Raw genomic sequence first — 24,080 nt, forward strand, 5'->3', positions numbered from 1 at the left:
CCCCTCCCCAGTGCCCCTCCGCATGACTGGCAGATCTGGGGACTATGGGTGGTCCATGGAGTTTCAGATGAGGGTGTGGAGATTGACAACCCAGCCGAGACTCCTCACTCGTCGGTAGTCCCGCGGGTACGCGGGGCAGCAGCGCCAGTGCAGGTCTCTGGGCCTGAGTTTCTGTGCAGCTGGAGGAGGCGGAGCTTTGACCAGTCTCTTTGAGCCCTCCCCGGAGAAGTAAATCTTCAGGGTGGTCTCTTGAGGTTTCACGCTTCTATCCTCGGGCTCTCAGCCTGGACGTCACAGATAGAAGTCAGGGGATCCGGTGAGGCTGGATAGGAGGAAATCTTTAACTTTCACTAACCTTCATGCCGCATCATTTCCCTTCCCCATTATGAATACAGCAAATGCCCAGGATCAGAAGTCACAGGTATTCCTATGTCATAGCTGCAGGTCACATCACCGCAGCGGACGCCATGCCACTTGTGCCGCAGCACCGCCTGCCGGTTACCGCGCGCGACCCGCCGCTGTGTCAAGCGCCGGTCACATATTACTACATCACAGATCCATCACTGCAATAATTTGATACGTGTATTGGAATTATAATTGCTTTCTCCCAGTCCTGTGCATTTTATGGATTTGGGAACATTATTCCAAGGGTAGCTATCTTTCCACACTCTAGCTGCAATTGTTTTGTCTCTTTGGGATTGTCTAAGAACAGATGTCCTTTTCCCAGGTGGTGACTTTATGCAGCCCAGAGGCTCGGAGTCCCACTCTTTAGGAAGGTGTGGCAGGGGTGAGGGTGGGCAAGCCCTAGGGAAAGAAGAGAGGGTGGGAAGCACTCAGAGCAGGAGTGAGCCGAGGGCGGAGCCCCTGGAGGGTGGAGGCAGGAGGGATTCCGGGAGATCCCGGCAGCCTGTGAGTCCGCTGCAGGAAGCTTTCGAGAACAGCAGCAGCGGTAGCAGGCAACGAAAATCTCTACTACGGCAGCTCGCCGCTGCACCCGTCTGAGATGGGCGGTGTTGGTGCACAGATTCTGTTCTGTGCACAGCGCTGCTGTTTAAAAAACACATATGGCTCTGTGTGCTGCACGCATAACCTTCAACTTCATTTAATTTTATGCATTATATACATCTGTCCGTGTGAGGAGAAAGACACATTTTAGACTTTTTAATGATGGCATTTTAAAAAATACAAGTCACAAAAAGCAACGCCGCATGATAGTAAGCAGCCCAAATACCTGGCGAACGTAGATGGAGCTTTGTGCGGGCGCCCCGCCCTGCCGCCGGCAGAGAGACGAAAGGCCACATTGTGCCACACTGACCCTGGCGACAGATCCGCATGGAGAGGGAACTGCAGGGTCAGGGAGGCAAACATCTTGTGACTTCTGACCATTGGAAAATTGCCCCCAGAAGGAGCAAGCATTTTTACAGCCCCACCAGAAGGCCAAGGCCTGTCCCCTCAGATCCCTGCCAGCTTATGTATTTTATTCTTTTTTCCTCTCTACAATGTGATAGCCATTTATGTTCTAATTTGCATTTCTTTTGATTCATTGCAGGCTGAATGGTTTTCTGTTTGTTTTTGGCTCTTTGGTTTGGTTTGCTTTCCCTAGATAGCGGGGCTGGGGCGCATTGGCGGATGTCCTTGGTGTTCTTGGCAGGATCACTGAGGGTCCTGGCAGGATGCACATGCAGCAGCCATGAAGTCTTTGTTTTTGTTTGTTTTTGAGACAGGTCTGGCCTCTATTGCTCTGTGGGCTAGGAGTACAGTGGCGAATTCAGCTGACCGCACTCCCTCAGCTTCCTGGGCTCAAGCGATCCTCCTTTCTCAGCCTCCCAAGTAGCTGAGGACTAGAGGTGCACCACCATGCCTGGCTAATTCCTGAAATTCTTTCTAGACACGGTCTCACTATGCTGTTCAGGCTGGTCTCCCAAGCTCTGGCTCAGAGAGCAGTCCTCCTCCTGCCTTGGCCTCCCAAAGCAGTGGGACTGCAGGCGCGGAGCCTCCCCCGCACTCCAGCCAAGTGAAGTCCGCAAAAATCATTCACTGAAGGGAACGGGTCCTCATGGGCAGAGGCTGTGGAGGTTCTCTCAGCCCGGCCGAGGAGGGCAGGTGGAAGGGACATCCCCAGAACCGGCACTCCAGGCAGGGCCGTGTGTGGACAGCAGCCAGGGCCCCGGCCAGCCTGTGCTGTGGCTCTGCTCTGTCACAGCCTCTGTAGAGGAAGGCCCTTGGGCTGGAGTGGGGCCTGAGTCTTGTTCCCTAGAAGGCCCTCAGGCCCCAAGCCATTTGTGATGGAAAGGAGGCTGCTCTGGCCTGCAACTGTTTGTGCAATTGGGCACGCTTATTGCCCCAGGTCCTGCAGGAGCCAGCCAGGACTGTCCTCATGCCCTCCATGGAGCGTGGTGCCACTGCAGAATGCACTGACGCTTTGTGTGCAGCTCGCCTCCAGGCTGTGGTCGGGTGGGAGCCCAGGGTGAGGGTGCCAGTGTCCAGATGTCAGGGCAGGCGTCTTTGAGCAGGTGAGCGGAGCCAGCCCCGGGTGTGGCTCTGGACAAGTCTGGCTCCTGGGGGTGCATGGTCCGCCACGCGCGAGCACTCCACTCAAGCAGCCCTGACTGTCAGCAGACTGTGTGAGTCCGAGCGTGACTCATCTTCTCTCCTCTGCAGCCAGGGCCAACTCCATTCGTGGGAACAGCGCAGCAATGTTCCTCCAGAGCTGCCTGCCAGGAGAAGTCCGCCTGTAAGAGTAAAAACCACTTTCATCTGCTTCATACTTCCCTTTTCTTTTAACATAGAAATTAACATTCGAGAGAGTGAATTTGGTGGCCTTTAAGCAGCTACATACTTTTGAGTTAGAATCAGCATTTCTCAGATTCTCAAAGCCGCATTTTCGTATGGTACACACGCGGATAATGCTAATGTTGTATCTTCTACTCTGGGTTTGCTGATGCTTTCTGCTGCAGATTTAATCTGCTTGTGTTTGTTTGTTTTGTTTTTGTTTTTGACGGAGTCTCGCTTCTGCCCCCAGGTGGCTGGATGCAGTGGCATCATCTCGCCTGCACCTCCGCCTCCCGGTTCAAGCGATTCTCCTGCCTCAGCCTCCCGAAAGAGCTACAGGCTCACCATCACCGGGCCCAGCTTAATTTTTGTAGTTTTAGTAGAGATGCGTTTCACCATGTGGGCCAGGATGGTCTCAGTCTCTCTTGACCTTTAAGGATCTGCCCACTGCCTTCCAAAGTGCTGAATTACAGGCGTGGAGCCACCATGCCCAGCTTCCACCTTTATTCCTTTAGGAAAAAAATCCTATTCAGTGAGGAAGGCATGCATATTCTTATATGCACGGAGCCCAGGCTTCCTTGTGCTGCCCCCCTGTCGTGGGTGGAGGGCAGGGAGCCTGGCCCTTAGGGTTGCTCTCGGCCACACACCAGCTGCAGTGGGACAGGTCTCCGCAGGAGCTTAGGAGGCCCTGAGGGTGCCGGGTGTGGGAGGGGTGGGCAAGGCCCCAGCAGGCATGAGGGTCTTTGAGAGAGACTGCAGGGTCAAAGGGTCACGGGAGGGAGAAGCTAGCCAGGGAGCCCGTGTGGGGGGCGGATGTTCAGGAGTTGGATGATAAGTGGTTGTGAGAAGTCTGAGGTGCTGCCCAGGGGTGGCTGGGAGGAGCAGGCTGGAGAGTGGACAGAGTCTGGAGTGCCCAGGGAGTAGTGGAATGGGCTGCCCTGCCTCAAGCAGTGAAAGGTGGAGGGTGGAGTCAGCTGCTGGTGCCCTCGTGGGAGCTGGATAGACCACAGGAGTCCCACGCTGTCAGCCTCCTGTCTACCAGGTTACAAGGGGCCACCTCCCTGGGAGGAAGTGAGCCACTCTGAGAGAATGAATGACTCTGGGGACGGCAGTTCTGGCTGTCTGAGCTTGACAGCCTCAGGAAAACTGTGAGGGGCCATGGTACAAACGTGGTGGTGGGTGGAAGGTTCTGAGCACTCACTAGCCTGGCCTCCAGGCTTTTTCGTTTTGTTCTTTTTTAACTTTTTCAACCAGCAGATACTGAGTCTCCCTTTTATTATTATTCAGTTATTCTTAAATAGAGATGGGTTCGCCAGGCTGCTCCTGCCTTTGAACTCCTGGGCTCAGGTGATCCTCCCATCTCGCCTTCCCAAAGTGCTCGGGATTACAGGCTGAGGACATGGCGGCCGGCCGGCTACTGAGTTCTTAGCGTGGCCAGAGACTGCTTTTGTAGGTCAGAGCTTCCCAACTGGAGTGCATTCTGCCCCTGGGAACACTTGGCCCTGTCTGACAGTTTTAGCTGTCAAGCAGCTGGGGCAGGGGTAGGGCTGGCACTCCAGCGGGGAGGGGAGGATGAGCTGCTCTACATCCCGCGCATGCAGAGGACTAAACCCACAGGTGTGGGGGCTGACGCATCTCGGGCTTTCAAAGCAGCGTGTGGTCACCACCTGGGCAGCCATGTTTCTTTGTTTGTAGATTTTACCTTCAGGGTGGAAGGCCACTTTAGCGTTGGTCCAGAAAGATCTCCAAGCTCTACAAATATACACATGGGATCCTGCCCTGTGGGAAAAAGGAGGAATGTGTATTCACGTTTTCTCATTTGCGCGTTCAGGTTCTCTGGAGGGATAGACACTGCACGGATGATGGTAGTTGTCTATCGGGTGAGGGAATAGGATTATGAGGAAGGCATTTCTGCATCTCTTTTTCTGCTTTTGAATTTTTTAATCATGTGATATTAAACATTGTTAGGAACGTTTATTATAAAGAGTTCAGGCTCGGCGCGGTGGCTCACACCTGTGATCCCAGCACTTTGGGAGGCCAAGGCGGGGGGATCACAAGGTCAGGAGATCGAGACCATCCTGGCTAACACAGTGAAAACCCATCTCTACTAAAGATACAAAAAAGTAGCAGGGCGTGGTGGCGGGAGCCAGTAGTTCCAGCTACTCGGGAGGCTGAGGCAGGAGAATGGCGTGAACCTGAGAGGTGGAGCTTGTAGTCAGCGGAGATCGCACCACTGCACTCCAGTCTGGGAAACAGTGTGACTTGGTCTCAAAAAAAAATAAAAAAAAGAAGGATTTGAAAGAGGCCGGGCGTGGTGGCTCATGTCTGTAATCCCATTACTTTGGGAGGTTGAGGATGACACATCGCTTGAGGCCAGGAGTTCGAGACCAGCATGGCCAACATGGCAAGACCCTCTCTCTACTAAATATAAGAAAAATTAGTCGGGCCTGATGGTGAGCACCTGTAGACCCTGATACTCAGGAGGCTGAGGCGGAGGCAGAGGTGGCAGTGAGCTGAGATTGCGGCACTGCATTCCAGCCTAGGTGACAGAGTAAGACCGTGTCTCAAAAACAAAAAAAAGAAAGAAAGAAAGAAAAAGAGAAATTAATTATGAAGAGTTCTTAGAAAATAAGTCTCCAGACCCACTTATAGTCACAGATAATAATTGGGCGTACAGGTGTATGGCTTTTCAGTCAGTTTTTTCTATGCAGTTTATAGTTGTTTAAGTGGCTTTTATGCCATTTGAGTCACATTGGGCAGGTGGTTTTGAGCCCTACGTGATTATGTAATGGGCGCTTCCCCCTGTCATTTGAATGACTGGTGTGTGTCTTTATCAGTGTATGGTTTTCTGTCACATGAAGATTGTGGTTCATGGACCTGTCTCTGCTGTCGTGCGTTGAAGAGGTTTCCATTCATTCACACACTGGCGTGTTTCTGACCCGCCACCCAACCTGCACGGGCAGAGGAGGTCTCTTTGCTTGGGGTCGGGGTGAGGGTGTCCTTCTAGTTGTCCCTGTAGTGGGCGAGACAGGGTCTGCTGGACTGAGTGAGGGGCCGCCCTGAATTCCTCGGTTTGGATTTCAGGAAGTGGCATGACTTGGTCTAACTGAACGTTTATTTGATACACCCTTGGTACACGTGCTTTCCGGAAGTGCAATACTGGCTTCCCCTTTTATTTTTGTATTGTATTTAAAAAATATAAATTGCAAAGTAATTGTTTCTGATAAAACATTCGATAATTCACAGAGGTGAAAAACTACCCCACAATCCCTTTCTGCTTGAATTCCATGCTCTGGAGAGGACCTCGTGAAGGTCCAGGCACAGCCCTGCCCCCAGCACCCCTCTTCTCTCTGCTGCTTCCACACTGAAAGGTGGAGGCTCTGCTGCCTGTTTTCTTTTGTTGCTCCCCATTTTAACTAAACTCTAAAGAAAGTCAAGTGTGAATGTTACGGTCATTCATTTCGCCTGTGCTGCACTTTCCTGTCCCTGGCAAGCCCTCCACCGGCACTGATGGGAGGGTGCTTCCTTCAGCTTTCTTGGTTGTCTTACTGGAACAGGGTCAGCCCCATTCTGTCCCATCCTGCCCCCTGCCTGGTCTGTAGCCACGTGGTGCCAGGAGTGAGCTCTGCTCTGCTTCAGGATGACAGGTGTGTGTGGACGTTAGTAAGCCCTGTTGGAAATGGCGAAGCTTTGGGGACAGCTGAGTGACCGCCGGTGCCTGCCGCATGCAGACCCTCGGGGCCCAGGCCGCTGGGAGGCTTCTCCAGAGGGCGGGTTCCCCACCCTCATACCTCACTGGTCTTAAAGGACAGAATTGCATTAGAGGTGAAACTGGGGCCATGTGGACAGAGTGGAAATTGAGCTGGCCTTGTCACCTATATTTTACACGTGTCTTTTTTCCTTTGTTTTCCCCTTACCTTAAAGTTCAGACCTTTGGGCTCTTGGATGCATAATATACCAGCTTGTGGCAGGACTCCCACCATTCCGAGCTGGGTAAGGAGACAGCGTTTCCTGGGCCTTGGAGCCTGTTGGGGTGCACCCCACCGGCCGGCAGTCCCTCCGGCATCGAGGTGGGTGGGGGAGGGCAGCACTTAGTGCCGTGCCCAGGTGGGGGCGCTTGGCATGCAGGGCCGGGGTGTGTTTGCAGCGCTGCGAGGCCGGGGCGCTCATCCCTGCCTGTGGAGGCTTCTGGGATCCTGCCTAGGATGACTTTTTTTTTTAAATTTTTTACAGAAATGAGTATCTTATATTTCAGAAGATCATTAAGTTGGAATATGACTTTCCAGAAAAATTCTTCCCTAAGGCAAGAGACCTCGTGGAGAAACTTTTGGTAAATATTGTGAATTTCCTTTTGGAAAGGGGATCTGGGACACCGTGAGTCCTCTGAAACTGCTCTCTGAGTGGCTTTCCTGGAGGTTCCTGTGTTCACAAAAAATGGTGTTTTTAGGGTTAATAGTGAGCATAGATAATTACATCTCATGTCGCCAGGCGCAGTGGCTCACGCCTGTAACCCCAGCACTTTGGGAGGCTGAGGCAGGAGAATGGCGTGAACCCGGGAGGCAGAGGTTGCAGTGAGTTGAGATCACGCCACTGCACTCCAGCCTGGGCGACAAAGCAAGACTGTCTCAAAAAAAAAAAAAAAAAAACCCAAACCTTTTGAGTACTTATTTTCACTTCTCAGTATCTGCTGGAGAGTACTGGGTACTGTTCCCCTGCTGCCCCCTCCATCCCCCACAGAGCAACTGGATGGGGAGGCAGGCCCTGGGATCCTGCGCTGCCTCTTAAGGCTCGGCTCCTTTTCTCGCACAGGTGGAAAGGAATCTCAGTCTCAAAATACAATGAACAACAGCAAGGATTCTTTTACAGTGTATAGTTAAAAATCCTAAAACAAGAAAAATTGAGTAATTAGCAAAGAGAGCGAATCATCACTGGGACCAGCACACTCCTGCGGTTGTGGAGTGGGTGTTGCTGGGACCCTGGAAGGCTGTAGAGCTGTCTCCTCCAGGGACTGATCAATCCCACACCTCAGCCCCAGGGGAAAGAGGTGAGACAGGTTGGGAGAAGCCAGTGGCTGTGGAGCCTAGTGATCCTGGGGCCACCTGCAGGGGCAGGACTGACCCCGCTCCCAGAGTCGTGGTGAGGTGGGATGTCCAGGGCCAAAGGCACAGGAAGGTCAGAAAACTTCTGTTTCTAGAATATAAACTGATGTACCTTTCCCAGACTAACCTCTCTTCTCTGTTTTACCTGGGCTGGTCTTTAAAATTTTCATGTAGCTGACTCTAAAGCTGAAATGTACAGATGTCACGAACTAGGGTCTGCAGCCACTTGTGCTGTCATAATCCTGGACGCTCCAGCACCAGTAACTTAACATGCTGTGCAGCATTGATGAGCAAATGCTCAATGGTACAGTCATTTCCTTTTTTTTTTTTAATTTTAGTTCCTTTTATTATTCCTGCTACAGTAGTTTCCTATCAAGAATTAGGCACTTGGAAATTGAAAGGGACTTATAGGCCGGGCGCGGTGGCTCACGCCTGTAATCCTAGCACTTTGGGAGGCTGAGGCAGGCAGATCACAAGGTCAGGAGATCAAGACCATCCTGTCCAACACTGTGAAACCCCGTCTCTACTAAAAATACGAAAAATTAGCTGGGAGTGGTGGCAGGCGCCTGTAGTCCCAGGTACTCGGGAGGCTGAGGCAGGAGAATGGCGTGAACCCGGGAGGCAGAGCTTGCAGTGAGCCGAGATTGCGCCATTGCACTCCAGCCCGGGCGACAGAGCAGACTCCGTCTCAAAAAAAAAAGAAAGGGACTTATAATGAGATGAGATAAATTAATTTTTTTTGGAGATGGAGTTTTGCTCTTGTCACACAGGCAGGAGTGCAACGGTACGATGTTAGCTCACTGCAAATTCTTCCTCCCGCGTTCCAGCGATTCTCCTGCCTCAGCCTCCCGAGCAGCTGGGATTATAGGTGCGCGCCACCACACCCAGCTGATTTTTATATTTGTAGTAGAGACGGGTTGACACCATGTTGGCTAGGCTGGTCTCAAACTCCTGACCTCAGGTGATCCGCCTGCCTCAGCCTCCCAAAGTGCTGGGATTCGAGGCGTGAGCCACCATGCTTGGCCACCAGGTTTGGGTTTCTTTGGTCAGAATCACGTTTTCACCCTGGCAGTGACTAGTCTTGATTGTTACTTAAGGTTTTAGATGCCACAAAGCGGTTAGGCTGTGAGGAAATGGAAGGGTACGGACCTCTTAAAGCACACCCATTCTTCGAGTCTGTCACGTGGGAGAACCTGCACCAGCAGACGCCTCCGAAGCTCACCGCTTACTTGCCGGCCATGTCAGAAGACGACGAGGACTGCTATGGCAATGTAAGCTGGCCAGGATGGCGGGTGAGGTGGGTGGCACTGGGTCCTCCGTGCACTGGGCTTCATGCCTGTGCGCCAGACCCACGTGTGATTTGCAGGCGAAAGGGGAGGGTGTCTGTGCCATGGCGGCAGGCCTGTTGGTGGCTGTAGTGTTTGCTGCCATGAGGCAGTGGCGAGTGAGGTGCTGGGTGGCTCGTGTTTTCCTCATTTCCATGGCTGGGGGCAGTCTAGTGAGTTTCCACCCAGAGGGTGCTGCTAGAACCGGATACTGAGCACCCCGGCACTGGCCCTGGGGTCCCAGGTACGGGACCTCCTGCCCGGCCTGTCGCATCTGCGCTTGGCTTGGTGCTTGTACAGCTGTGCGTCCAAGATGTTCCAGAACACTGCCTGTCTTTCCACAGAAACCCCTGAGTGTCACGTGCTTGAACTTTTGGGACGTGGCGTTGGCAGGGACACTGGCGCCGTCTGCGTCAGTGCTGAGTAGGCTCTGAGGCTGCTGGTCTCCCATCTTGACCACAGCCATGGGGTCGTCAGCACACTTTGCTCTTTAAGCTTCTTGTAGAGAAAATGGACCATATGCCCAAGGGACCGAGGGTGTTGTGAGAGGCAGGCATGTCGCCTACTTTCAACCTTGTTTCCTCTGAGTTCCTCTTGCCACCTCCACCATGACCCCTCATACTTAAGTGTTGTTATCATGAGATCCATTTTTCTGGTTTGACTTCTGTCACTGTGGCTTATTCTAACTGGCACCATGTACGGAGTTCCACTTTCCATGAACGAAGAAGTCTAGATTTTATTTATTTATTTGTTTTGAGACAGGGTCTTGGTCTGTCGCTCAGGCTGGAGTGTAGTGGCGCGATCTCAGCTCACTGCCACCTCTGCCACTCTGTGTTCAAGCGATTCTCCTGTCTCACCCTCCCAAATAGTGGGAACTGCAGGTGTGTGCCACCATGCCTGGCTAATTTTTGTATTTTTAGTAGAGACAGGGTTTCGCCATGTTGGCCAGGCTGGTGTCAATCTCCTGACTTCAAGTGATCTACCCGCCTCGGCCTCCAAAACTGCTGGGGTCTTAGGCATGAGCTACTGCACCTAGCTGGGAATTCTAGATTTTATCTAAAAGTCATCCACAGCTAAACTTCTGCTAGTGTCCCCTCCTGGAGATGAAGTTTCCCAATGCCCCGTAACGCCCCTCATCCTCCCGACATCCTTTGAACCCAAAGTCTAGGGGAGCCAGGCCTGGGGGGCAGTCTGTGCTGCCTGACGTGGCCACTTGTAGCTTTCATGTATGCAGAGGGCTGGGAGCCCCGAGGCCCTAGCCCCCTGCTGAGGCCCTCACCTCCACCCTCTGTGCCCCCCAAGGCCCTCACCTCCACCCTCTGTGCCCCCCAGCTGCTCCTACATGGTCTTTGGTCACGGCTGGCGGGTGCCACCGGGCTGCAGTGCTCTCCCTGCTGGGCCTGCTGTTGCTGCAGAGGTTGTGCTGGGGACTGGCTGGTGGCCGTTATCCCGTGGGCTCTGTCCTCCGTTCCTCCCAGGGTGGTAGCTGGGCTCTGAAGGAGCAGCACAGGCTTTAGTTGTCTGCAGTCTCAGTGCCTGGAGAGCTTCTCTTAGTGTGGGGGTGGGTGTGCTTGCACACGTTGCGTACCTGTGCAGGCCTCTGTGCCTGGGCCTACTGAGAGCTAGGGCTGCTTGATACGTGGGTTCTGTTGCTGTCTGTGAAGTCCGGCTCCGTGTGCTGGCAGCCGACTGTTAGATGGCCCATCCTTATCTCTGAACAGCTGTGTGGTTTGAAAGCCTTGGAGTGGGTCCAGGCAGGGAGCTCCCAGGTCAGATCTCATATGGGGACAGTGAGTGAGTCTTGGCAAACGGCGTCAAGCATGGAAGGAGCCTTCAGGGCTGTACCTCCTCCCTCCCTGCGGGGCTGCACCCCCTCCTTCATGGGGAATGGGCACTGGACGTCCCCTTCAGCAGGGAGGTTGGCCATGGTACCCACCCTTGGGTCAAGGCAGGAGGAGAGCAGGTGCTTCGTTGGCTCCTGCTCTCCTGAGGTCCTGCAAGTGCTGGGGCGGTGTTGCCATTGGACAGTGTTGGAGACGAGCAGGCTGGGCAGGCCCGCGCCCTGTGGAGGGGCCGGCAGCACTGGGTGTTTCCACCCTGCCCTTTGGCGAGCACCTCGCTCCAGCCCAGCTGGGTGAGAGGCTTCAGGGCTGTGGGGCGGGGCTGTTGTGCAGCTGTAGGAGTGCGAGCACGTGGGGGACGCTGCGTGTGTGGAGGGTTGTGTGGGGCAGCAGCCAGGGCCTGCGTCTGAAGGCACAGAGGATGTGGAAAAGCATGCTGTACTCTTATCCCAGCCATTGCTGATGGTGCCATTGCTGGTGGCACCTTTTCTTTCCCCTTGTTGTTGGCCTCAGCAGAGCTCAGATGTGGGGCCTGCAGCCGGGGATGTGGCTGCCCCCACCCAGGGGTTCTCTAGCCTTGGCAGCCCCAGGAGCGTGTTAGTGCGCAGGCTCTGTCTGCTTGGCACGTTTATGAGTGAGTGAGTTTCCACTGTCGACACTAGTTTGTCATTTTCCCAGAGAAACAGGCAGTGTTGTCTACCATAAGTTCAGTTTATCTTTGCTGAGATTAAAAGGAATGTCTTTTAAACAGTTGAATGTGTTTAGTCAAATTACAATATGTAGCATCTGTTACAGACTCAGACCCCTGAGACCCCTGGGGCCCAACGAGGTCTTGCGCGGAGGCCCTGCCTGCCAGCCTATGCGATGGATCTGCTGCCAAGCCTCCTTGGGCTCCTTCTCTTCCCAGCAGGCATCCCAGCGCCCACCTCCGGGGGCAGCACTGGCATTCACGGGGCCTGCAGGGTAAGGGCCCAGGTCCCCTCTTCCTGGAGAGGAAATCTGAGGCTTCGCCCTTCTGTGGCCCTGATTCCCATGGGAAGAGGAGCCCGACCGGGCAAGATCCAGTGAGGCCTCGGTTCTGTGGCCAGGTGTCCCACGGAGGAGAATCAGGGCTGCCCACCCTGTCGCCTTGCGCCTTGCTGTGTGTGAGCTCCCAAGGCCTGACAGCTGCAGTGCCAGGAGGGGCTGGGGTTTTAGGACTGTAGAGGCAAGTGAAGGTGTGGTTCTCACTTTTCCTTCTTCTCTGCAGTATGACAATCTCCTGAGCCAGTTTGGCTGCATGCAGTTGTCCTTGTCCTCCTCCTCACACTCCTTGTCAGCCTCGGACGTGGGCCTGCCCCAGAGGTCAGGCAGCAACATAGAGCAGTACATCCATGATTTGGACTCGAACTCCTTTGAACTGGACTTACAGTTTTCCGAAGATGAGAAGAGGTTGTTACTGGAGAAGCAGGCTGGCGGAAACCCTTGGTAAGACCTTATAGACATAAGCAATGCTTTGTGCAGAATTGCAGCGTGAACACATAGGGGCTTATGGTGGGTGCCTTTGCCTTGTCACTGCCTCCCTCAGCAGCCTTGGACGCTTGGCCAAGGAGCACATTGTAAGTGCACAGTTGGAAACAGGTGCTTAGGAGGCAGCTGGCCCAGGGAGTGAGTGGGTTGTGACTGCCGGGCGCTGCCCTCCTCTGCTGGGCGTTTGGATCTGCTGGGTGTGGCCTGAAGTCACTGTGGTGTGGACAGATGCGGCCTGGACTGGGCCACTTGGGAGTTTCTGAGGTTCGCTGTTGTGGCCCCTCTTTTCCACATAGCTTTCCTCGCTTGTCCATTTATGTCTTTTAAGCTGAGCGCCAGGGGCGGTGTGTGTTCAAGGGTGTGCATGTTTTCAGAGGGCTGGGGATCTGTCCTGGGGGCCAGGAATTTACCTTTCCCAATGCTCTTGCCTGCCTGAGAGTGTTTTGATGCTCTAAAAACAAACTTGTGAATTTCTGTTTTATTCCTGTTGAGGCAGATGTCTCCTGTGTTCATGACCGTTTGTGTTTCTTTTTTGAGGTACTTTGTGTCCTTTGACTATTTTTTCTTGTATGTTTTGCTTCTCTTTTTTGAGACAGAATGTCACTCTGTCACCCAGGCTGGAGTGCAGTGGTGCTATCTCAGCTCACTGCAACCTCTGCTTCCTGGGTTCAAGCAATTGTCCTGCCTCGACCTCCCAAGTAGCTGGGATTACAGGCGCCAGCCACCACACCCGGTTAATTCTTGTTTTTTTTTTTTTTTTTTTTTTTGAGCCGGAGTCTCTGCTCACTGCAAGCTCCGCCTCCTGTGTCTACGCCATTCTGCTGCCTCAGCCTCCCAAGTAGCTGGGACTACAGGCACCCGCCACCTCGCCTGGCTAGTTTTTTGTATTTTTTTAGTAGAGACGGGGTTTCACCGTGTTAGCCAGGCTGGTCTCGATCTCCTGACCTCGTGATCCGCCTGTCTTGGCCTCCCAAAGTGCTGGGATTACAGGCTTGAGCCACCACGCCTGGTCAATTCTTGTATTTTTTGGTAGAGATGGGTTTTCCCTGTGTTGGCCAGACTGGTGCATCTTTTTAACATGGATTTTTAAAAGCCATGTGTGTGGAGACTATTCCTTGTTGTATGTTTTGCAAACATTCTTCAGTTTCTCTCCAGTCTGTTGATACTGTTTTTGTATGGAAACTGCAAATTCTTACCAAGTCCATCCTGTCCCTATTTATATTTTATGTTTTCCATCTTAATCTGGTAAGAAGGGCTTTCCTTCTAATATTTTTACCTGCTTGTCCCTTTTGTGTGGGCAGGGAGGAGCCCAAGACAGTAGGGAGAGGGCTTTGCAGGAAGGTATGCTGGAGTGGAAGCATAAGGCAAGGGGGAGTTGAGGGCCAGGCTAGGCAGGGACAGGACACGTGTGACTTGAGAGACTTGTGGAGAGGAATGAGAGGAAGGAGCTGAGCTCTGGGCCGCCCCAGCAAGTGGGGAAGACCACGACTCTGTGCGGTGTGCCACGCCTGTCTCTAGAAAACCTGTGCAGAGATGCTGGCAGGCAGGAACAGTCTACAGCTAGGGGCTCTGACTTGCTAGTTGTGAGTCAGTGTGATTGCTAGGGATGTTAATGTGTACTGAGCCGGAGAGGAGGGCTTTTGATGGGAACAATCTGAGCAGTCCTGCGCTGCGCAGCTCCAAGCAGCAAGGAGGTGTGTGCCCGGCTATGCAAGGAGCTTCCCAGGTTTGTATGTGCTGGGGTCCCCCCGAAGGGCTGCTGTGGCCACTCCATATACTTGGCCAGGAGCACTTTCTCTGCAGAGCCCAGCTGAGAGGCGCTGTCTGCAGGTGTGTGTGTGTTTCAGCTCCTTTGGTGACTCCCAGAAGGCCCCTCTGCCTGGAGCTGTTCTTAGAGGGTCTTGGAGTCCGTCTGGGTACATTAGCCTGGTGCTGGCGGCAAGTCAGGATGCACATTCTCCTGCCTGCTTCCTTTGTCTTCAGGGTTCTCTTCCCCTTTCGCCCTTCCTTCAGATTTTAGGCCCTTTTGGGAAGCTGATGACTGCTGAGATCTTGCAGGATCTGTCTGGCTGCTGGGAGGTCCGTCCAGCACCCGCTCTTTACAGTAGTGGTTTGCATTCTGTGTGTGGCCACCAAATTCTCGAGGTCAGGGCAGTTTTTTTTGCAATACTAAGAAGTTATTTGTCTTTTTTCTCTCGTTCTCTGTGAGTGTATGGTGGAGTTTTTCAGTGACCACATGCTGTAAAATAGAATCTGTGTGCTTTTGGTCTTTTCTAGGATCATAAGTTTTTGGTATAAATATATGCTTTTTTTTTTTTTTTTTTTTTTTTTTTAATGAGACAGAGTCTTGCTCTGTCACCTAGGCTGGAGTGCAGTAGCATGATCTCTGCTCACACAACCTCCACCTCCCGGGTTCAAACAGTTCTGCCGCAGCCTCCTGAGTAGCTGGAATTACAGGCACACGCCACCATGTCCAGCTACTTTTTGTATTTTTAGTAGAGACAGAGTTTCACCATGTTAGCCAGGCTGATCTCGAACTCCTGACCTCAAGTGATCCGCCTATCTTGGCTTCTCAAAGTGCTGGGATTTCAGGCATGAGCCACCACGCCCACCAACAGATGCATTTTTAGAGATTAATAAATGTCCAATATTTCTACTGAGCTCTTACTTTCTCTTCATTTATACCTGCTATAGCCTCTGTAATTTTACCTTCAACTGAATCATTATTTTGAAATCCTGAAGTTTTCCTTGTGCCCACATGAGAATATGGTAAGTTAGTTCAGGATCACACCTGTAATTTCAGCACTTTGGAGGCCAAGGTGGGTGGATCGCTTGAGCCAGGAGTTCGAGAGCAACCTGGGCAGCGTATTGAAACCCTGTCTCTACAAAAAATACAGAAATCAACCGGGCGTGGTGCTGCACAGCTGTAGTCCTAGCTGCTTGAGGAGGTTGAGGTAGGAGGATTACCTGAGCCTTGGAAATCAAAGCTGCAGTGAGCAGAGATCTTGCCACTGCCCTCCAGCCTGGGTGACAAAGTAAGAGTCTGTCTCAAAAAAAAGATAAAAGGGATTTTTTAATTTACCTGGAATAGTTTACACTTAAAAAGGAACATTTTAAAAATAAATATGATGAGCTCTTTAAGATCCAATGTTGTTTGTTACAGCTTTTCAGACAATAAATTAAAGAGTCACTGAAGCTCTTAGAAGCTGCATTGTAGACGCTGGAGAGGCCACACAGTAGCTGGGAGACAAAGCCCCTGGCTGCAGCACAGCCTCAGGCTTGGCCACTCTGTGCTGCCACGGTCCACAATGCAGTCGAAACTTGCTGGATTCAAGATGTGACTGCAAGCCCAAAGAGGGAGTTGACGTGTCTGCTGCTGAGTTGTGCTTTTGCCTCACAGTGGATGAGTCTACAGACAGCCTGGACCTGCCACTTGGCCTGTGTCCCCGGCTTCTATTCACAGATGATACTGTTTTTTTTTGAGACGGAGTATCCCTCTGTTGCCCAGGCTGGAGTGCAGTGGAGTGATCTCCGCTCACTGCAGCTTCCGTCTCCTGGCTTAAGCAGTTCTCCTGCCTCAGCCTCCCAAGTAGCTGGGATTACAGGCATGTGCCACCATGCCTGGCTCATTTTTGTATTTTAGTGAAGACGGGGTTTCACTATGTTGCCTAGGCCGGTCTGGAACTCCTGACCTCAGGTGATCCACCCACCTTGACCTCCCAGTGTGCTGGGATTACAGGCCTGAGCCACTGTGCCCAGTCTACAGATGATGTTCTTTTACCCCATTGCTTGACCATAAAGCACAAATGGCACTGACGTAGTCAGAGTGTGGAGTACCTGTGTGAATCTCGTGATTGGTTCCACAACACCTTTTCCCATTTGTGCTGATGGTGCACAAGCCATGGTGGGTGGAACTGCTGGCTTCTGAGCACGACTTGAGGCCATGACACCAAGCAGTGACAGGGCAATAATCATATCTTCACAGCACTCACCCACAGGAAGAGAGAGAGAGGAAAGAAACAGTCTCGCTTCTGAGCATTTGTTAAAAATGATGAATTTTTTTTTTTTTTTTTTTTTTTTTTGAGATGGAGTCTCACTCTGTCCTCCTGGCTGGAGTGCAGTAGGGCGATCTCAGCTCACTGCAAGCTCCGCCTCCCGGGTTCACGCCATTCTCCTGCCTCAGCCTCCTGAGTAGCTGGGACCACAGGCGCCGCCACCACGCCCGGCTAGTTTTTTTTGTATTTTTAGTAGAGACGGGGTTTCACCGTGTTAGCCAGGATGGTCTCGATCTCGACCTTGTGATCCGCCCGCCTCGGCCTCCCAAAGTGCTGGGATTACAGGCGTGAGCCACCGCGCCCGGCTATGATGAATGTTTTTAACACTTTGTAGGATGAAGTGGAAGTATACAGAAAAGCACTCACTTCTGGGCGCAAACATGAGTGTGCAGCCGCCTCAGGGAGACGCGCTCGTGACTGTTGGCCTGCTGTCCTCATGGAGCGTCTGACTGATGGGCAAACTGCCGTTATGCAGACTTAGCTATTTGGCCAATATTTTTCTTGAAAATGATTGGAATGAGCTTGTTACTTTAAGGAAAACAACTGCTCATATTTATACCAATGATAAAACTGAAACCTTCAAGTGAAAATTGGAATTTTGGAAAACTTTATTCATCACTGTGAGGTTGATACCTTCCCAATAAAAGACATTTTTTTAGATTCTTTTTTGTTTATATTATTTATAAAAAAGAAATAGAGACAAGGTCTCACTGTGTTACCCAGGCTGGTCTCGAACTGCTGGGCTCAAGCATTCCTCCCCCTTTGACTTCCCAAAGTGGTGGGATTACAAGCGTGAGCTACTGCACCCAGCCAAAAGTCTTTTTTTTTTTAATTCTATTTTTGAAACGGAGTCTCATTCTGTCACCCAAGCTGGAGTGCAGTGGCACGATCTCAGCTCACTGCACCCTCCACCTCCCAGGTTCAAGCGATTCTCCTGCCTCAGCCTCCCCAGTAGCTGGGATTACAGGCGCGCACCACCACACCTGGCTGATTTTAGTATTTTTAGTAGAGACATGGTTTCACCATATTGGTCAGGTTGGTCTCGAACTCCTGACCTCAGGTGATTCGCCTGCGTCGGGTTCCCAAAGTGCTGGGATTAAAGGCCAAAAGTCATTTTTGAGGAGATACATAGTGATATCAATGAACTGATCTGTTGATTCTATAGAATGAAATTTGTCAACATTTGGAAGCTTCACATAATTCAGTGAACAGCTGTCTTCCAGGTGACCAATGTATGACCTATAAAATCATGTGAGGGCAGAAAAACCACTAGTGCAGGGTAGATTGATGGTTTTTAGTGTCACGGTGTATGAAAATTTATTGTTACGAATCAGATTTCACATTGCAACTAAGCTTTAAGCAGCCACCACTTTGTGAATTGTGGTGTAGTATCCAAGAAGAATATCCACAAACATCTACATTTATTCTTAGCCAAAAGGCCAGGAAGTGACACAAATCTCTTAAAAGGCTGAGTATACTCCTCCCTTTTCTTGCTGTTTATCTGAGCGAGGCTGGGTGTTTGTCATGTCCTTCTGCCTGAACACAGGTCTCAGCAGAGTGTGGGCGTGAGGGGACGTGGTGTGGGCGTGAGGGGACGTGGAGACCCAGCGCTCTCCTTAGGAGCTGAACAGGAGAGGCCTGTGCAGCGCACAGGGTGGCACACTCTCCTCATTCATTATTTTGTTTTGGAAAGTAGTTATTTTAAAAATAAAAGTAATGTATGTTAGTAGTAATTGGTTTATTGTTTTTTAATGAATTAAATATTTGAAAATGTCTTAGTTTTCATTTCCTGTGTAGTACGTATCAGTTGATCTAAAAGCTCTTTGGGGTCTTCCACAGAGGTAAAGAGTGTGAGGGGCCATGGGACTGGAAGGTTGGAGAGGAAACCTGGGACCCATCAGCCTTTGCCACTGGCTCCCTCCCTCACTGGCGGCGAAGCTGAGCCTGGAGAGCCCTTCCAAGCTGTCGGGAAAGCCACCTGCGGAGCTCTGGCTCCTTGCTGGGCTCTCCTGGGCGTGGCAGGTGCTTTGCTAGTGGCCTTGGGCTTGGATCCTTGACAATGCTCTTTTTGGGGTCTGGGTGAGGGAGGGTGGAGGAGGTGGTGAGAACCCGCACTTTGGCATCAGGAAAGGGGGTTTTCTGTGGCCACCCCTTGTGGATTGCCCTGCACCCTCCTCTGTGCAGAGGTGGGGAGAGGCATTGCCTGTTTTGAGGGAGCCAAGATGCGGTGTATGAGAGTGAGGCTCCTTCAGAAAGCCCCGTGTGCATGGCGAGTAGTTAGGCATGTCTTCAGGTCTTCAGCTCTCACCCAGCCTCCCGGGGAGGAAAGGGCTCTCAGGGCGGGGGACTTTCTGCAGGAGATAGTAAAAAATTGAATTAAAAAGGTGATTCCAGCCTGGTCAACATGGCAAAACCCTGTCTCTACTAAAAATACCAAAAATTAGCCGGGCCTAGTCGTAGGCACCTGTAATCCCAGCTGCTCAGGAGGCTGAGACAGGAGAACTGCTTGAACCCGGGAGGCAGAGGTTGCAGCGAGCCGAGATCGTGCCACTGCACTCCAGACTGGGCAACAGAGTGAGACTCTGTCTCAAAAAAAAAAAAAAAAAAAAATCAAGGTGATTCCTAGAAGTACGGAAACTTCCAAGTAGGTGACAGCAAGGGGCTGTTTCCTGTTGTGAGCTGGGGGGTTCATCCGCTGAACACACGCTCTGCTCTCGATGCCACCAGTAGAGCTTTGCCCACAGTCTCTGTCCACGCACCCTGGACCACCGGGGAATGGATGTTGTCCATTTGATTGTCTCTCGCAGGTGATGCTGGCGCAGGGGTGGGTGGCGCCTGTCTGTGGGGCCCTTGCCTGCCTCCCCAAGGTGCTGGCGTGTTCTGTCGCTGAGCCACTCTGGAGCTTCAGTGTCCCTGGCATGGGTGACACTGCTGGGAGTGCCTCTGGGCTCCTTGCCTGTGCCCTTTTTTTTTTCTCAGGGTCGATTTCTGGAAGCAAGGCTACTTCTCAGTCCTATTTCCGAATCACTTCCTCAGTGAGTCCTCCCCAGGCTGCAGGTGCCGAGCGGGAGCATCACTCCTGCACGCCCATGCCTGTGGCATGCCCAGCTGATCAGGGCAGAGCAGCCCAGCTCAATTTCTTCGTTTAGGGCCATTGAGAGTTTCTTGTGTCACTTGAATTCCTCTTCTGGGAATTTTTAGTTGGTGCCATTTTGCTAAGATTTCTGTTGAGTTCCAAGCCTCTCGTGGCACTGTGGATTTGCTGTGGGGTGCAGGTGGAGGCCCACGGCGGCTGGATCTGGAAATCCTTTCCCACCCCAACTGTGGTCCTGGTGGCTTTTTAGGTGGAGGTGGCTTTGTCCTCTTGCCGTGGCTCCCGCAGCTCAATGCTGGGCGGCTGCTCTCACTCTCAGCAAGGAAGGCGGCCCCTCCCACACAGTTTGCAGGGATGGGCTGCTGTGTTCTTGTGGTTTTTCTCTCCTTGGAGTTGATACTTTAAACCATGTATCTCATCACCTGTTCTGGCACTTGCTGGCGTGTGGTGAAAGCTGAGGATGGGAGAGGCCATGGGGCTTTCTCCGTCCTCATCCGCCTGCAAGAGCTCTGACCAGCCTGGGCTCAAAGGGACCCTGTCCCTCCCACACTGCCTGTCCCGGTGTAGTTTACTATGAATTTCCCTTTATTATTCCTCTGCGCTGTTTCCTGGTCACAGGCCTGTCTGTCAGAGTGGCTTCCTGCCGGCTCTGTGGTCCCTCCAGGCATTTCTGTGCTCTGTGCTTTCTGTGCTGTGGTGGATCGGGTCTTCCTCATCACATGTCCTTTTCAGGACCCTTCTTGATTTGTTTCTCTTTGTTTTAATCCCCACGTTGTGTGTGTTTGATGGTGAAGTCCCTGATGTGAGAAGAGGGTTGCACTTGCCCACATGCCGTACACTCCTCTTGCTTCAAACTCACAGGATGGGGTGTGTGTGAGGCCAGGCCCTGGGTCCTCCCTCTTGGGGCAGGCCTGGGCACCTCTGCCCAGGTCTAGGTGGGTCAGAGGTAGGGCTGGGTAAGCCCTGGGGGAGGATGCTGTGCCCCCAGCTTGGCCAGTCAGGTCTTCTTACAAGTGCTATTGGCCTTGTGTGCAGCCAGGCAGGCATGTGGATGTGCTCGGATATTTATTTGATCGTCTTATGCCTTCTTCAAATATAAAACATATTATTAGCCGGGCGTGGTGGCTCACGCCTGTAATCCCAACACTTTGGGAGGCCTAGGCAGGAGGATCACAAGGTCAGGAGATTGAGACCATCCTGGCTAACATGGTGAAACCCCGTCTCTGCTAAAAATACAAAAAATTAGCTGGGCGTGGTGGTGCATACCTGTAGTCCTAGCTACTTGGGAGGCTGAGGCAGGAGAATCGATCACTTGAACCTGGGAGGCAGAGGTTGCAGTGAGCCAAGATGGCGTGCCACTGCACTCCAGCCTGGGTGACAGAGCAAGACTCTGTTTCAAAAAAAAAAAAAAAAAAACCACACACATACATTATTTCTATAGTAGAACCTCAGATCAGGAATTTCAGTAAGAGCAAACAGAACACAAACGAGTAACTGTTAGCTTTAACCAAAAGAGGTAAACTGCAGATATTAAAATAGTATCTTGGGGCCAGGTGCCGTGTCTGATGCCTGTAATCCCAGCCCTTTGGGAGGCTGAGGCAGGCGGATTACTTGAGGACAGGAATTCGAGATCAGCCTGGCCAATAGGGTGAAACCCCATCTCTACTAAAAATACAAAAAAGTTAGCCTGGCGAGCACAGTGGCTCACACTTTTAATCTCAGCACTTTGGGAGGCTGGGGCAGGTGGATCACGAGGTCAGGAGGTCGAGACCATCCTGGCTAACACGGTGAAACCTTGTCTCTACTAAAGATACAAAAAAAATTAGCTGGGCATGGTGGCAGGTGCCTGTAGTCCCACGCTACTCGGGAGACTAAGGCAGGAGAATGGTGTGAGCCCAGGAGGCGGAGCTTGCAGTGAGCCAAGATCGCACCACTGCGCTCCAGCCTGGGAGCAACAGAGCAAGACTGTGTCTCAAAAAAAAAAAAATTAGCTTGGCATGGTGGCATGCATCTGTAGCTCTAGCTACTCAGGAGGCTGAGGTGGGAGAATCTCTTGAACCCGGAGGCAGAGGGTGCAGTGAGCCGAGATCTCACCACTGCACTGCAGCCTGGGTGACAGAGTGAGACCCTATCTCAAGCAATCAATAAATAAATTAATACCTTGGCCAGGTGTAGTGGCTCATACCTGTAATCCCAGCACTGTGGGAGGCTGAGGCAGGAGGATTGCTTGAGCCCAGGAGTTCAAGGCCAGCCTGGGCAACATTAGCAAGACCCCGTCTCATAAAAAAAAGAAAAAAAGATTAGCTGGGCATGGTGATGTGTGCCTGTGGTCCCAGCTATTTGGGAGGCTGAGGTGGGAAAACGGCTTGGGCGCAGGAGATCGAGGCTACAGTGAGCTGTGGTGGCACCACTGCTTTCCAACCTGGGTGACCGAGCAAGACTTTGTCTTTAAAAACAAAAATCTGTGAAGTCTCAGGAATCAAAAGTGAGGCGTGCTTGCTCATAAGGTATATCGAATCAAAGCCTGTATTTGAAAGTTGCTCTTTGAATTTCTGCCATCTCTGAATAAAAGTGTTTTACTATGATGGAAAAGCCAGAGGAGATGTTCTTACGGCAAGTCCAACTTGGGTCTTTCAGGGCTTTGTGATGATAAACTACTCTGCGGGTCCTGAGCACTGAATCGGGGGCCCCAGCTTGCGGGGTAACTTGAGGGTGATCATCTCATCCAGCTGTTGACTCCACGGGCAGCCGCCTTTCAGGAGGCAGTTCTGCGCCTCACCACAGCTTTGTTAAGGCAGCAGTGACTGTGTCACCTGCCCGTTTCTGCGGCACGGTCCTCCCCAACCTTTTCCCTGCTGTGTGGATGCCACTGGCAGTGAGGGGACAACAGGCACTGTGTCTGGTATCTGCAGGCTCCGTTGCAAATACACATTAAGGCTCTGCATGGCAGTGGCGTGTGTGCTGGGTTATGTGTGGTGGTCTCTGCTCATCCCGAAGTGAGGCTGGCTCTGTGAGGAGAAGGCCAAGGCCACGAGGAGTTCATGTGGCAGGAGGAGCGTGGAGAATTTCTGTTGGTGATTTTCACGGGAGCATCTCTTTCTTGTTTCTTTCCACAGGCACCAGTTTGTAGAAAATAATTTAATACTAAAGATGGGCCCGGTGGATAAGCGGAAGGTGAGTGGTCAGTGGTCCCGATGCTCTGCACGCACGCCTGCATCTTCCCCGACTCCAGCCCCAGGGAGGGCAGCTTGGTGGTGTGGAATCCTTCCCTCTCTTGATTTGCATCAAACATCATCTCTAGATTTCATAGCTCGGGAAGGCTGTGAGCCCCTCGAGAAGCCGTGTGGAGCCACACACGTGGTGGTTAGGGCCGAACACAAGCATCCTCGGCACACTCCTGGGAGCCTGGGGCTGCCCGTTGTGAGGTTTCCATCAAGCTGAAGAGGCCACGTCTGATATCTTAGCCAGTGTTCTCACATTGCTTTAGAAGTGTTTCAAAACCATTTAAGGGTTATTCTTTATTTTATGGATTGAAGGGATCCAGCACTTAGCACATGGTCTGCGTGGAGCCAGGCAGGAGCGTGGATGTGCTCAGATATTTATTTGGTCATCTTGTACCTTCTTCAAATATAAATCGTATTACTTCTATAGTAGAACGTCAGATCAGGAATTTCAGTATGATCAGACAGAACACTAACCAGTAACTGTTAGCTTTAACGCTTGGTTAGAAAATACTCAACTCCAGGTGCTCACATGGGGCCACTTCCAGGCGCAGGCTCCTGGCCTCTGTTCCTAGCCGTGTGTCCTCCGCAGGCAAGGACCTTGGTGCGGGTGTGTGGAGGCCAGTTCCCGAGAGCAGGCTCCTGTCCCAGGCAGAGCAGAGGGGCCAGGGGAGCCATGGGCCTGACCTGGATGGGCCTGAGCTGCAGCCCCTGTGACCTTAGAAACTGGGCCTGGTGGGGCAGGAAGTACCCTGCCCTCGGTGAGTGCACAGGTGGTGGCGGTGGCCCTGTGCTCCGAGCAGCTCCGAGGGGCTGCCCAGCCCTCTAGGCTCCAGGAGATGCTGCCAGCACTGGCCTCTGAGGCCTGTTTTGTGTGTTTTGGTGTCAGGGTTTATTCGCACGACGACGACAGTTGTTGCTCACAGAAGGACCACATTTATATTACGTGGATCCTGTCAACAAAGTCCTGAAAGGTGAAATTCCTTGGTCACAAGAACTTCGACCAGAGGCCAAGAATTTTAAAACGTTCTTTGTCCACACGGTGAGTCTGTTCCCAGGGAGTCCTGTGTGCAGGGTGATGGGAGGGCTTTGTAGCATGTGGGAAGCAGCCGCAGGCCTTGGCCAGAGGGAGCAGCGGGGATGGGGCAGCTGCCTTGCCCTTTC

The 24,080-nt window shown here is 52.2% G+C and overlaps 1 protein-coding gene across 1 annotated transcript in view; it reads left to right on the forward strand.

The window, feature by feature from the left end:
* The window catches only part of PDPK1 (3-phosphoinositide dependent protein kinase 1), a gene marked incomplete at its 5' end in the record, with an annotated part of 63,316 nt that overhangs the window by 33,448 nt on the left and 5,788 nt on the right, over positions 1-24,080 (forward strand). The window contains 6 exons of the mRNA XM_031657991.1: positions 6,697-6,765; positions 7,006-7,102; positions 8,969-9,142; positions 12,287-12,504; positions 22,812-22,869; positions 23,806-23,958. Of these exons, the coding sequence (XP_031513851.1) occupies positions 6,697-6,765; positions 7,006-7,102; positions 8,969-9,142; positions 12,287-12,504; positions 22,812-22,869; positions 23,806-23,958 (769 nt within the window). The remainder of the gene's footprint in view (positions 1-6,696; positions 6,766-7,005; positions 7,103-8,968; positions 9,143-12,286; positions 12,505-22,811; positions 22,870-23,805; positions 23,959-24,080) is intronic.

Source organism: Papio anubis, chromosome 18, assembly GCF_008728515.1.
Source record: "Papio anubis isolate 15944 chromosome 18, Panubis1.0, whole genome shotgun sequence".
NCBI lineage: Eukaryota > Metazoa > Chordata > Mammalia > Primates > Cercopithecidae > Papio > Papio anubis.